The 15,390-nt window shown below is 39.6% G+C and overlaps 1 protein-coding gene across 4 annotated transcripts in view; it reads left to right on the top strand.

Annotated features, from left to right (window-relative positions):
* Positions 1 to 15,390, top strand: part of LOC306969977 (phosphatidylinositol-binding clathrin assembly protein-like) — a 43,419-nt gene that overhangs the window by 21,569 nt on the left and 6,460 nt on the right. Inside the window, exons 3-11 of one of the 4 annotated variants that reach the window (XM_079565787.1) lie at positions 1,865 to 1,940; positions 2,192 to 2,294; positions 3,483 to 3,576; positions 3,703 to 3,814; positions 5,245 to 5,351; positions 7,073 to 7,114; positions 9,982 to 10,067; positions 12,048 to 12,108; positions 14,414 to 14,532. In XM_079565787.1, the coding sequence (XP_079421913.1) occupies positions 1,865 to 1,940; positions 2,192 to 2,294; positions 3,483 to 3,576; positions 3,703 to 3,814; positions 5,245 to 5,351; positions 7,073 to 7,114; positions 9,982 to 10,067; positions 12,048 to 12,108; positions 14,414 to 14,532 (800 nt within the window). Of the gene's footprint in view, positions 1 to 1,864; positions 1,941 to 2,191; positions 2,295 to 3,482; positions 3,577 to 3,702; positions 3,815 to 5,244; positions 5,352 to 7,072; positions 7,115 to 9,981; positions 10,068 to 12,020; positions 12,109 to 14,413; positions 14,533 to 15,390 lie in introns of all 4 variants that reach the window. The other 3 variants (XM_079565786.1, XM_079565789.1, XM_079565788.1) reach the window with 3 other exon arrangements.

Below are 15,390 nucleotides of genomic sequence, written 5' to 3'. Positions count from 1 at the left end.
GATACCTGAACGATTCCGATACCTTGCCATATAGAACCATAAAACAGATGAATAATGTACATGTAGTCCTTTTCCTTCCATTTTATTTCTTTTGGATTTGTGTCATTTGTTTGAGGTGAAACAACCAAGAAACTTCCTTTAATTACAAAAGGGTAGAAAAAGCACTTCACAAGCTTTTCTTATCCCCCCCCTCCCATTTTAACCAACCTAAATTTTCCCCAAATACCCCCTTTTCCCCAAATTTTTCTACGTGTTGTTCCCCCAATTTTCCCAAAACCGTCAATTTTTTTATTAATTTTTCCCCCAATTTTCCCTTTTTTTCCCTCAATTTCCCCTCCACTTTTCATTTTTCCCCCCGAAGATTTTGTATTTCTTTTTGATACCTGTTTCGATACTGTTTTTCGATACTGCTGGGTACCCAGCCCAAGCAGCATCCCACAATACACATAAACAGAAAATGGCATTTCATTGTGGAGTAGGTAAGGTTTATCTTGTAGCTCTTTTTGTTTTAATTTTACCATCGTGAATGATGCTTGGTTTGACAAGGCTATTCACCATTGGAAAGCCAGTTGTATATTTTTTTTCTGCACAATAATCGCACAACACGAATGACTCAGGGCTCTCAAATGAAGGAATAAAGCAGCTCAAATGAAAACAACTATTTTGAAACACTGTTATAGCTAAAATGTCACACACCTCTTTTTAGATGCATTTATACTCCTTTATCAATCAAATCACACCCAGATGACTGTATTTGTCGTTTGTCTATTAGTCTGACAAGGTTTTTAGTTTGAAGTCATCCTCACCAATCTCCTTTTTTGTACAATGGATCAATATTGCACACCATTAATAATCAGCGTATCATCAAACAGCATTGTCACTACGCATCCATCCAACAAGAGCAGCTCAAAAAAAAAAAAAAAAAAGAGCTCAAAATCCTTTTATCCATCAACAGCAGGTGATGAAGTGTCCCCAGCTGACATTTCAATGGACATGGAGACAAACAAGCTAATTTCCCTGTTCACGTTAGTGCATCGTCAGAAAAATACAAGCAAAAATCAACAGGAAGAAGATAACGTAGAAAACGAATTGTCATAGACATGTTGAGCCTTTTGAAGTCTCAATTGTATCAAAGCAACGCCTAAAATAACGTCAGATAAGTCATAATAATTATAGAAATGTATATGGAAATTAAATTGTACTTACATGATTTAAAATGGAGGACTAGGGACATGATTAAGTAGTTAATTAAGCAGTTAACACAGTGATTAAGGTGGTTGCATGTCCAGATAATGTTATTCATAATTGTACAAAACAGTTGTTTGTACATAGTATGTCTCGCTACAACATATGTACAAACTTATGAAACAAATACAGCCATGGAGTCTAAATCCGAGGCATAGAAATAGAAACATAATCATTTTCAAATGTGGAAAATTAGGGTTAAGATTATGTGTTGTGGCTAACCCAAGAAGTTACAGTCGTGTCCGTTCAACTTGCAACATGCAATTTACCTTAACAGGACAATTAAAATCAGATTTATCCCTTCAAGTGATCACAGGCCTTGCTGAGTGCACCCATACTGTTTGTCCTCTGTTGTTCTGTCTGTCCTATTGTCAAACCTGCACTGTGTATGTGAAAAAGAATTTCCCCTTGGGGACACTAAAGTCTAAAGTCTAAGCGGTTTTATGTTGCACTTGTTTCAAGAATAGACTTAAGCCTCAGCACATTCTCCTCCTTCATAGTCTCCCAATGATCTGTCCACTACAACAGTTCATCAGTGCATACATGCCAGGTCACTGTCACCACTTCATCCAATAATCACTAACTTTGCCCTCTCGTCTGTGTTGTTTTTCCCCCTCAGAGATTGATGCAGTACCTCGCCTCGAGAAACACTCTCTTCAACCTCAACAACTTTCTGGATAAGGCCGCTCTACAAGGTGATTTAATGCCATTTGGCTGTTTGTGAAGTCAGCACTGTACATCTCAGGGAATGACTATACGTCCCGCTCTCCTTGGCTCCGACGCACCATCAATACAGGCCTCTTTCAGGTTTAAAGCAACAACAAAAGCCTCAGTAGAAAGGAGCAGACACTTGTTATATACCTGATAGCTGGATGTCAATTTCTCCTCGCATTTTGAATGTGTGTGTGCCTTTTGTTAATTGTGGCCCCTCCTGCCTGTTGCGTAGGTTACAACATGTCCACCTTCATCAGACGCTACAGCCGGTACCTGAATGAAAAAGCCATGTCCTACAGACTAGCAGCAGTGGACTTCACCAAGATGAAGAGAGGGTAACATTCAACACCAACACAGACAATATACACACACAACAGCACACAGTTAAGCTGTCATCTGCACTGATTGTTTTGTCTCGATAGACTTAGTCAGCTACTAACTATCTTTAAGCAGCTGCCTATGTTCGTACTGATGTAGTAGGGATGGGTTTACCGTCAGAATAACGATAGGCAGAACTAACAACAAGATACAACTCTCCCTCCTTGATCCTTATAAATAAATCCAGTAGCCAACTACACTGCGTCAAAACTCAGGGCACAGGTTTGGCATTGGACTTGCTTACTTTAAAAATGAGTGCTGTCAATTGATTCATTTTTAATCGCGATTAATCACAATCACGCAGCAAATTAAACATCTAATAATTATACTCATTCTTAATACTTGGCTGATATAAAACACTAACATTTTAAGCATTTGCTCACATTTCATTCGGGTCATGTGTGAGCTCAGGTCAAAACATATGATGTGATTAATTTGGATTAATCGTGTTAAAAAATGCTAAATGACAGCTTGCAACACAGCTCAACAGAATGCATTGGCAATCAACACGTGCAGGATTATACATAGAAGTTACACATATTTTTCTAATTGCATGTAATGGATTAACATGGCTATTAAACTGATAGTAAAGTATATAGTCCTATATCAAGGTCAGTGATATAATATGCAAAATGCATTTTTAATCAACAGGAGACGAGCCATTAATCATGGTATTGATTTGAGGTTACATCACCAGGGGCAGTAATGTTTTGTTGGTATAACGCTATATTACCGAACACAAACACACAACTCTCTATGTACATTCAAATATGGAAATCTTTTCAGCTTCAGCTTTCTCATTTTAGCATTTACAGTGTTTCTTTCATTTGTGTATCTAGGACTAACTCAGTAGTAAAAATTACTGGCAGTACCTGTGTCCTCTTTGTCCGTATATATGATAAAAACAAGAAAAAAACCATCACGAGAGCCTCAGGGAGTCTTGACCCTCACTTCGGGAACCGCTGCGTCGAGTGATGTGAAACACTGGGTCAATAATCTCAACGATCACAAAACCTTTCCCATCTTACAATATTCTCTGAACCCCGACATTGCGACATCCCTGATTGCATCCATGTTATGTATATTTACTCTCATCAGTATTCAGTCTCCCTCCTGTGCCCTGAGTCTTTGTTTCTGTTGTTTAGAGCCGACGGCGTGATGCGCACCATGAACACAGAGAAGCTGATTAAGACCCTGCCCATCATTCAGACACAGCTGGACGCTCTGCTGGATTTCCAGGTAAAACGTTTGATTGCACACAGCACATCACGTTGCACAAAAAAAAACATACCTGCCAAAAATAAGGGGAAAAATATCGCGCACAATATCACATCAGGGGATGAGTGGTGTTGTTCTTGATTACAGCCGAATTCGAACGAGCTGACCAACGGGGTGATCAACACCGCCTTTATGCTGCTCTTCAAAGACTCCATACGGATATTCGCTGCCTACAATGAGGGGGTCATCAACATGCTGGGTAAGGCCAATGCAAGGTAGCTATTATAACAGCTGAAAAACACTTTCATGTAACAGTAAAGTGTTTAAAGTGTTTATTTGTCATTATACAATTGTACAATGACATTTTGTCTTTTATTGTTTTGTAGTTATGTTGAGCAACATGCCATATACATAAAGATATTGTCATTATTATTATTATTATTATTATTATTATTATTATTATTATTATTATTATTATTATTATTATTATTATTATTATTATTATTATTATGTGAATAGATATATTTAAAGATTATTTTGTTTAAAAACCTGCTCACCTTGTATTTCGACTTCTATTTCTATATATTTATTCTATTTCTGTCTTTACTCACTATAGTTAAAGCAGAACTAAGTCACTTTTCCTTAATAAATCCATTTCGTAGTTCCTCTGGGGGTAATTCAAGTGCTGATGAGATGATTGGAGGGTCTTGGTGTCTCTGGCCAGAAAACCACACTTGCAGCTTTCCCTGCACTTACCTGGAAGCCCCAACTAATGGACTAACTAATGGAATCACGAAGTAGAAGCTAACAGGCTAACAGGCAAAGCTAACTGCGGGCTAGCGCCACTTTAAACAGTATTTACAGCCAAGTTTGAGTGAAAAAAATTCTCTCCATTGCGTAATTGAATGTACAATATCCCTTTCTCCCTTTGTCTTTTGTGTCAGCGTAGTATTTACTCTCACGGACAAATTAATGAGCAGACAAGTTCTGTTAAACGCTGATCGTAGTAGTTACATAGTACAGTCTGATAAATCCAGCACTGAGTTTGGGTAACTGACTCCCTTCAAGTCAATGCACTTAAGTCCAAGTAAAGTCCTTTACAATAGACCTGTAGTGCCCTCTCTGTACTCCAGTATATTCTCCTAATTTGCCTCTTTAGTTCAGTCTTCACACAAAACACTCGGCACAGACTCCACTCCACTTCCTTCTTAAGAGGAAATCAATTGGCTTCTCGGCTCTCTCAAATCTAAATTACAGACTATAAAGACGAACTTCTTTTCTTGCGTTAATTATTAAACCGATGATGTAAGACCGAGCGCTGCCTGGCTCGACTCGCGAAGTCCAGTAAAAGATTTATCGCAAAATCGACGTGATCCCGAGCCTTCATGAAGAAAGCGGCCCTTTTCTGGGTTTTAGCTGCGTTCATGAGTCAGTCCATAACGTCATTAGATCTCACTGGAGCGCAGTTTAATGCATTTTTAAAGGCATCGGTGTTTTTTCCAGATTGAAGAAAGATCAGATAAGATTAAAGTCAGTGTTTAGCAAAAGAGGTGCGTGATAGTAATGTTTTATTTAAAAAGCCAGACACTTTTATTCCTATATTGGTATATTAAAAAAAAGAGCAGTGTCAGTGGAATGTAGGATTTTGTTCTGTTGACAGCTAATTCTCAAACTTCTTCTTCCCCACAGAGAAATACTTTGACATGAAGAAGAACCAGTGTAAAGAGGCGCTGGAGATCTACAAGACGTTTCTGAACCGAATGACCAAACTGTCCGAGTTCCTCAAAGTGGCGGAGGTAACGCCTTGTTTGTCCCGACGGTTTAACCAGGCCAGAACACAAGCTATTCACTAAAATGGCCAGAAGCAAATCTCAATGTAGCCTGTCTGTTATTTTTTGGTTTCACGGGAAGAAAATATGTTGGGACTTGCTTCTAACCATTACATTGAAGGATCTACAGTCATTTGGATTACAAAGAAAACGACTGTACATCTGTTGAATATGCAGTTAGCGCTGGGGAATAGGGCAAAAAGTGTAAAATACAATAAGTATCTTTTTGACATTGAAAAGTTTGGACAAATTTTAAAGCCACACTGCGCAACTTTGAGTGGTTATATGCAAAATGCCATCACGTAAACAAAGATCAGCTAGACATGACATAGACTTGGGGAAAAGCAGTCAGACATGTACAATTGTCAATAGTATTTCTTCACCAGTAAAGTAGATCCTGTTTATTGGGTAAAATGTTATGCAGTTTGGCTTTATTTTTTGCGGATTTACTCAGTTGAGCATGCCAAATCCATGAAAAGATACATCATAATTATCCAAATTCAATGCAGTCCTGTATTAAAAGACGCAACTACTGTGGGCTAAAATGGAGTGAAATCTTTCAGTCTCATGCCCACCCTTTTGGTATAGAAATGTTCAAATAAGAAATCACCACAGCCCACATTGCCCAGTGCTAACATCGAGTCTTTGCCTTTACATTTTCTCCTCTTCCTGTCCTTCTCTGGTCCTTTCCTGGGGAGGGTTTCAGTCCCAACATAGATCAATATCAACTGCTGAATATGCCGCCATTTTGGAGATATGCGGGACTCCTCCATGCTGCCTGTTCACTTGCCTGCACTGCATGCCTTAAAGCTAGCTCTCTCTCTCTCTCTCTCTTTCTCTCTCCCTCTCCCTATCTCTGTCCCTCTTTGATTTTGTACTACTTCCTTTCCTTCCTTCTGATATAAAATGCCCCGGTCCTCGCTAGGCAGTGTGAATTTAAACAGTTGTGTCCTCTCTAGATGTTATAGCCCTTTTTGCCGCCGTCTTCAAAGGCTGTTTCTAACTCTCTGCTTTGGTTTCCCCATTTTTATATATCTTTTTTTGTGGAAGAAGGTTTGGGGGTGCAGCCGCTCGATCAAAGTCTACAATTTAAATAAAAGTAGATTTTTTTTTTTGTTAAAAAGGGAGGAAAAAAAAGTGAAAACCGCATCTAAGTCTAAAGTTGACTTTAAAGACCCCATTCATTTTATCTGTCTAACAAATTGTGTGTTTGTGCCATCTGCCCTTCTTACCTATTTTTTTATGTTCAAAGTCAACATTAGTACTTGAGTGTCTTCCTTTTTTTATTTTTTTTTTGTGATATTTTGAGACCTCAGTCACATGACCTGTTGTCTGGCCTGCCCGTTTTCTGATTGGCTCTCATTTCTCTCCAGGTGTCACTGTATGTATGTTATGTACGTAATAACACTATGTCAATGTACTGCATGTGTCCCCTCCCACCCCCCTTATATGTCTTCTGTCTTTTATCGTTTCCTTTCCACATTGCATGGAGTAACCAATGCTTGAGGTTGATAAATCTCCCTCTTCCTCCTCTTCCTCCTCCTTCACATACCTCTCTCTTATCCCTACTTTTTTGTTCCAATTCAGTGCGTTTTTAAGTTGTTCTTTCTTTATTATTATTACATTTATTTTTTTTATATTTCATTTTGCTTAACCCTTCCCCTCCCCCTTCCCTTTTTGTGAAACAGCGAGTTGGGATAGATCAGGGTGACTACCTTGATCTCGCACAGGTCAGTCCACATCTCATCTCAATCACAGCCAATCACCACCACTTTGACCCTTTTCCGACCCCCTTCCCCCCCCCTCCCCACCCCACCCGTCCAGTCCGATCCCATAATGCTTCACTGTAGACGCTCCGTTCCCTACTCACCCTACAGACCAGGCTGCCCCTTTTTTAAAACAGCCAAATAGTGCTTAAATAGTCATTAGCTGTAGACATAATGTAAACTGTTTATTAAACCCCCAAAATTAAATTCCATTAACATGCTTTAAAAATGTAAGCAATAAAGATAAAGGTTAGAAATGCTACAAATCAGCATCAATAAATCCGCATCGGTGGAAGTTAAAGCAAAAGTGAGTGATTAAACTGAGCATTAGCTAAAAAAAGGATCTCAAAAACTGATCTATTTACATCTTTATATACAATTTACAGTGTTTTATCATGTGTTGAAAAATAGGCCATAAAACGAATAATTAGTTAATTGACTGACCCCTCGTGGTTCTTGTAAGTATCTTAATCCAACAAGCCAAGCACCTGTTTCTGCCTGCGTGTGGATAATCCCAGAGCAGAATGGTCTTGTCGGCTCTAGCAAGAAGCACATTTTCATTAACTAGTGACATTATGCTCGTCTAACTCATAGAGCAAGATTAACTCTAAGGTCAGAAATTTAAAATGACATCCATAAAGCAGGATTACAAAAGTTTCCCCCTTCATACTCCTATTTTAGCACTATAAGAACGTCGGCTTAGTCTGTCTGTGTGTAGCAGACAGCACGGCTTGTCTCTTGATATTTAAGGCTTATCACACAAAGGTAGTCAGCGCAGACTCATAATGCAGGTTTTCTCCCTCATAAGCAGTGTTCAAATCACTTCCCTGAAAAAGATTATGTCCCTTTGCATTAGCTGTGGGGAGAGCAGCGAATGGTTTGATCAAATAGGTTTCTGCAAAAAAATGACTTGGGTGGGTGTGCATAATGCCATCGTGAGTCCTGCAAATCATGTGTGAAACCAGGTGAACCCTTTTTGATACACTCCTCTCTAATTGGTGATGACTTAAATCTGCTTATTCCTCGACGAGTACTCCACATTTGCAGTATTCATGAAGCTCTTATTCGCTCCTATTCAACCAATGCCTTTACTGAGCTGTAGATTTGTGTCTGTTTTACTTTTAAACTTATAGCATATCCTAGATTTCTCTGAAGAAGGAAACCCAGAAAATTACTCTGTCCCCTCGTTTAATAAGTATACGAGAAATCTTTTCTTTGCTTGCCGTGGTTTGCGCTGTGAGTTGAGTTTTGATCCGAAACGTGAATCTGTGCGTGGAGGCCGGCCTGTCACATGACCTCATCACATGACCCGCTGAGCGGGCGCTGATGTGCACAGTGCTGCTGCCTCACCACAGGTTTAAGTTTCCCTGAGTTAACCTTAGGTGCCCAAATGGAGTCTCTGTCCCATGAACTCAAGGTCCGCTTTTCTGCTCATTTATACAGTAAATGCACGAGGGCATGCTGTTTCTGATTCCTCTTGACTTTTCTACAAAATCCAATTTTATACGTCCACAGCTCACAGTTCAGAGCATTATGTAATATACTGTGTATAATAAAATCCAAGCTCTGCACTGAAACTAGAGCGAGTGTCCACAGAGTAAAATTTGCTCATTGAAACTTCCAGATAAAAAATGACAGTTGTTTGTCTCTATGGTGTCATTACAGGCAGTAAACTTGTAGTTTTGTTCCCTGAGCTGACTACATGTCATGTCTGATCATAAAACATTTAGAATTTAGAGAATAATATTTAGAATAGTGTTTTGAACTTGAAGCTGCATGTTGCGTTGTATTTTACTCATTAATTGTCCCTGAGAGTAAATTACTACGCTGACAGAAAAGACAGAGAGAGGAATATTGTACATTGTGCCACAATCCAATTACACAATGGAGATATTTTATTTCCGCTCAAACTTGGCTGTAAATACTGTTTGAGTGGGGCTAGCCCACAGTTAGCTTTCCCCGTTTGCCTGTTAGCTTCTTCTTCATGATTCCATTAGTGTGTATTGGTGACTCCGACTCGGAGGCAGGGGAGTTGCAAGTGTGGTTTTCTGGCCAGAGACACTAGGGGGAGATGAAAGGCCCCCCAATCATCATATCAACACTTGTATAACCCCCAGAGGGACTATGAAAAGGATTTATTAAGGTCAACACAGTGCTGCTTTAATACGTCCCAGCTGTAGATTTACCCACTGCTCCTGAGAGGTAGCCGTGTGGTACTGGTTGAAAGATGGGTCTAACAAAATGCAGATGAAAAACTTTGCGACGGGTACCAGATCTACCAAATAATCCCATTAGACTCAATAAGAACGGCTTATTTTTAAGATTTGCAAAGAGGCTAAAGCAACGACATAAAAGGCAGAATGATGGACCTTTGAAGTCAGTCCAAAACAATTCCTTGTTTTGAATCCTAAGAGCATCCTGGGGTTAACTCTAGTTTTCTCCTGATTTGGCGTGACTTGTGTAACAGTGTGTGTCTAAGTGGCCTCTGCATGAAGATCATTAGTTTGTGTTGTTTCTCTAATGAAACAACGACAAATAAACACTTGTGTGTGCGTCCTAAACTTGTCCAAACTCGCTCGCATGATCCAGGGCTGATCTTTGCATGCTCTTCAACCAAACCTGATGAAACCAAGCAAAAACGACTACTTCCAGAGCAATCAGCGACAATGACCGATGGACCAATGAAACCTCAGGGTGGTGTTCAAACTCTGCTGCTGCTTGTGTGTGTCGCTGGAAAGATGAGAGGAAAATCATGTGTTACCTGAGATACCTGAGTTACCTGGAGTTGTTGTATTAATATTGTCCCGTCTTGACCCCTTGCCCGGTTGCAGGCTCCTACTTCACTCCTGGAGGCGTTAGAGCAGCACTTGGCCTCTCTGGAGGGAAGGAAACTGAAGGACCTATCCACCGGCAGCAGGTACAGACATCTGTCCGTCTATTACAAAACACAGGACATGAGTACATTGAATGACTCTAGGCAATACTAAATATTAATTACTGAATATTTTTCATTGATTGCACTTAACACTTATTGGGCCTGATCTTGTGCATCAAAACGGAGACGATAGCGTGACATTTTGCGCTCAGTAGGAGCACTTTGTGATCTTGCCACTCCAGACTTGGCGCATTAAAGTGGGTTGAGACACACACGTTTTCCTCCAACCAGATCGACTCCGCGTCCAGGAGAGTGGTTGTGTGGGAGTGGGGGGTGAACATGTGCTTTTGTTTTGCTTCGCGTTCACGCCAAGCGCGGGCCGATCCGCGCCACAGCGGACGCTGTAGCTCTTTTTCTCTCGAGACGTGAACATGGTTTAGCTCACGATGGGGTAAATAAAGTTTTTAGTTTGACCTGTGAGAGCCTAAGGCTTAAGAAAGAACGCAAGACAGCGCAATGTAGACGAGGAAGTGAATGTCAGCCGTGTTTCCATCAGTGCCTCCTCTTGTGACGCCCCCTCACAGGTGGCGGAGGCGAATGGCACATATAGCGCCGCCACTCGGAAAATAATTCGCCAAGAGCCTGAGCCGCCCCGTGCGCCGCCACAAGATCTGGCCCACAATGTTTGCCATTTTTACAATAGTACATGCTGCTAAAAATGAACATCTTCATTAATCAGCATTTGATATTTGGATCTATTTATACATCTCAAAACCACAGGCGCGATACGTATTACATAGATAATAATCAAATAATAATTCACTCATCATGTTATACATTTTATTTTTGACAATATGGATATTTTAGAAATTGATCAGGAGGTGGTGGCATATGCTCATGTAGTTAATGTCTATGTGTAAAAATACATCACCAAACACATTCACAACTCTTGTAGGTGGCTGTCAGTTGGAGAATAATCTCCGGCTTAATTTATGTTACAAAGCTCAGGTGCATTTTCACCATCTGTCGAGTCCTGAATGAACAGTGTGACTTCAGACACTTCAGGATATGGCCTTGTCATGTACGAGATAACACTTCCTCTGTTACTTGGCAACTGATAATCAACCACCTGTGCGTTTAACACTTGCACTTTGTAAATGATTCGACAGAAGATTCAATATTGACAAGCTGCGTTTAGATTTGGAACAACTCGATATCGACTGTTTCCACAGATTTCAACATGCGGTTCAATTATCGTCCTGGTTTTGAGTTTATTCAGTTTATTCATTATGATCTGGTTATTTTCCATGCCTGAATCTAGTTTATTTGACTGTGAAATAAAGGAGCAGTTGCGCTGTTGTAGTCCTAGTTTAGACCTGGTTTAGACCTTATTCATAATTCAGTCATGGGCTTGATTTTGTTGCGATAACACTGGAATAGCACTAAATTTGTCCCTGATTCTGTCCATCAGAAGACTTTTGTATATAATACGGTAGTATTGGCTACCGTGTGATATAAACACGGTAGTATTGGCTTCGTCCTGCAGTGGTCCTAACCTTGAATTAGCCCTGTTTCAGTTTTTAATTCTTGTTTAATCCAGGTTTAGTCCTACTGTAGCCATGGTAACATATTGCTTTAAACTCTGGTTCAGCCATTATTTGGACAAGTTTAGTCTTGTTTCAGACTGATCTTAGCCCTGGCGTAGATTAGTTCTGGTTCAATAACTTTACTATAAAATGCACTTTGTAGCCTATTAAAACCCTTCATTAATATGCTTTGCACAGTGGCAGTAATTAATTCATGTCTCCCTTCAGCGTAGCCTTAAGTACTTTGAATAAAATGCTAGATTTTATTTTATGTACAGCTTCTGGTATTAATAGCAGTGTTTTGTTAAGGAATAAGATTAATGCTTAGATTGGTAATAAAAAACAAGGGCGAGCATTGCAATAAAAAACAGGAAGGTAAATTTGTGTGTACTTGTGCTTGTACTTGCAGATCCAGCACCTTGTCCTCTCTCTCCAGCACAGGGATCTCTCTGAGCCGAATGGACGAGAAGACAGAGGACAACAGGCTGCAACACAAGGTTAGACAATAATTAAAATTAATTCAAATGAATGTAATTTATTTATGTCCTGAAGTATTGCTGCACCACAGGTCGGGCTGCAAAAACATTAAAGGTGTAGTAGGCATGAGATTTTAATGATCTGCTCATTCTGTTTGGCGGGAGAATGATAACAATTATAATATATACAGTATATAATGAACTAGAATTAGCAGTTAAAAAAAAGCATAGCAATTAGCGAGACGTGAAGGGAATTTCAGAATCATCAGGTGACGGTGAATCGACTCTAAAAAGTCGTTTTTACTGCCTAACTCCTTTTACAACTGTGACACTATGTCCAAAGATGACACATAATACAGTTTCTCTAATGCCAACGATGGTAACACATAAGCGCAAAACTTCAACAATCAAACTTTCGTTAGGCGTCCATGATTAACTTCTTTTCTAATGATCGTGATTCAAGTTTTGGAGCCTTTAAGTTGAACAGGGAAATGGTTCCATAGATCAACACCTTTAACTGGTAAACACCTCCTCTTAGTATTAGTCCCCGCCATGTTTTTTTTTTAGCATATCAGTACCTCTGAGGTTGTATCTAGATTCTCTTGTTTGAAAAACAATTTCTACCTCCCCAATTTTGATTCGACATTGTTTATTTACTTCCCAGTTTCCAAATACATATTTAGTTTTATGCAGATTTATGGAAAGTGTATTTACATCAAACAATTTTATTATGTATTTTGAGTCCAGTTCCTACTGTATTCAAAAGCAGCTCAAGATCTTGTCCTGAACAGTACAAGCTGGTATCATCAATCGAATGCATTGTAATTTGTTGAGGTCTTCACTGATATCATTCCCAAAACAGTGTCCTGAGGGACACCGTGGGTTATATTTGCCTCCATTGAGTTCACATTATTAATATGCACATACTGATTTCGGTCACTTAGATAACTTTTTAGCCAATCACCATGCCTTTCTACTTTATTTAAAAGCAATGAATGGTCTATTGTGTCAAAGGCAGCAGAATTATTGAAACATGTCAATGACACACACCACAACTCGTCGTATGTTTTTCTTGTCCTATAAAAGTAGGTGTTTCTGAGTTTGTCTTCCATGTGTCTGGCTGGAAGTGATTACAGAGTAAACCTGCATGAGTGATGGCAAGTGGAAATGCAGGGAGTGCTTGGCCATCAGACACTTCAAATATAATTTAAACAAATTGGAGCTCGAACTCCTTTGGACAGTGTATGCATAACAATTGAGTGTGGCTGGATCGCGCTCAGTCTCATACGCTCCTTGCATCAACATGATTACTGTAATAATAAAGAAAGTGCTGGCTACTTCTGTTGGGAAAATAAGCAGCATATTTTGACACATGTTTATCAAGGATGCAGTGCCATTTTAAGATACACACTCGAAGAAGGGAACAGTTAATTGCAGAAGATGCCAGATCCAATAAATATGTATAATAATGTAAAGCCCTGCAGTGGAAAAAAAAAGAGAATACAAATCTAACAGCTATGGGTTCTCCTGAGGTTAAGCTACGTTTTATTAATAGCAGAAACAGCTGGGCCGATAATTCTTGACAACACAGACCTAATAAAGCGCACAACATTAGAGCTTAGGGAACTAATCTAATGAAAATAATCACCATTGACAAACAGGTCTTTTTACAAAGGGCTTCCTCGTGTGTGTTAAATGAACTGCTTCTGCTTCATGTAGGATTACGACTCAATAAAAAGTCCCAGGGCTGCGTGTGCTGTGTACTAACCAGCCCGCAGCCTCCTCCAGAGCCTTTGTCCCGCTCTGTTGTTGAACCTGAATGGACCCGTGCATCAATCCTAAAATGGAGGAAATCAAACTGTCGCTGCCTGGCTGCCGGCCCACTGTCTGCAGAGGGGCATAATGAATTTTCAACCATCAGACTAGACCAGCGTTTTATTAAACAAAGGCATCAAGGGCCTTTTAATACAGTGGGTTCAGAAAGCACTCATACCCCACTAATTATCACTATGTTTTTGGACCTCCTTGAATAATTTTAGTTTGAACTTGATTTACATCTGTTTTTTTGTTTGTTTGTTTTTTGTCTCTATTTGATTTAACCCCAGTTGAGCTAAAGGATTTGAATGCATCCATTGGGAATACTATACTGCCTTATAAGTAAATCATTTTGTTATTGCGATGCCCAACATGTAGCATATGACATGTGCTGCATTTTGGAATATTGTGCTGGCTTTGTTGTCATGATTACTGGTTATTTCCCAAAGGACAGCAAGTGCAGGAAATCCAGCGCTATGAAAACACTCAGATCGGGTCTTTGTTTGTTCAGGAGGATGGTCCTAAAGTGCTTGACATCCAGACGCCCACAGTCTCCCCCAGCAGTGCCAACAGCAGCGGAGGAGCCACGGACCTGTTCTCCAACTCGCCTGTTGTTCCTGTCAACAATCAGTGAGTCATTACGTCTACAGACTGCGTTCCCGTTATAGCACTGTTGCGTAGTAGATATTAAGTGAATTACATTCTAGCACTGTCATTCTCAAACTTCTCACACCAAGTCCTGCGCAATTGCTTGACTCGGTTTAGATCTGGTGGTACTTTCCCCATACTACGAGATCTAAACCAGGTCTCTAACAAGACTTAATAGGGCTACACTTAATTTAAGGAATAAAATAAAAACAAAAATGTAATTAAATTAAGTCCTTAGCTACAGACGGGCCTGAGGATGCTACTCTGTAATGCGTGAGGAGGATGCAGTAAGACAGTTTGAAAACAAAAGGCGTGGCATTATTAAATTAATACACAGTATTTATGAATAGAAAGGCCCATCAAGATTAAGACAAGACCAGGATTTTAGGGTCAAGAACGATCCAGAGGCAATTTAATAAAACATTGGAAGAAATCCAAGGGAACAGTCACTCAAACAAAGACCGGACTTAGAGAGGTTACTGTCTGAAGGAGATATAATGTGTATGTTTGAAGTTATAATTGATTTAATACTATACAGGTCTACAGTACATAATGAGAAGGTCACACATAAATTTAGTGCAGTTATAGCATGGTAATAAAATGTTTAACCTAGTTTTCAGATTAATGAGATAAACATAAAATAAGGCAAAAGGACAGATGTATTCTGTTTCCGTAAGTACACTTGCAGTTTCCATGCCACTTCCAGCATATTTCCATGCTAATACTATGTTGGAACATACTATTGATAATAAGAGGAGGGAGTGCAAGGTTTTGATTTTCTTTATCTGGGGCAAAAAGACAAAGAAAATCTCAAAATGTCATCTTCCTTTCTTAGACACT

This window comes from Gobius niger, assembly GCF_951799975.1.
Source record: "Gobius niger genome assembly, chromosome: 11".
Taxonomy (NCBI): Eukaryota; Metazoa; Chordata; class Actinopteri; order Gobiiformes; family Gobiidae; genus Gobius; species Gobius niger.
The sequence above is the reverse complement of the archived record's forward strand: the minus strand, read 5'-3'. Positions and strand labels throughout refer to the sequence as shown.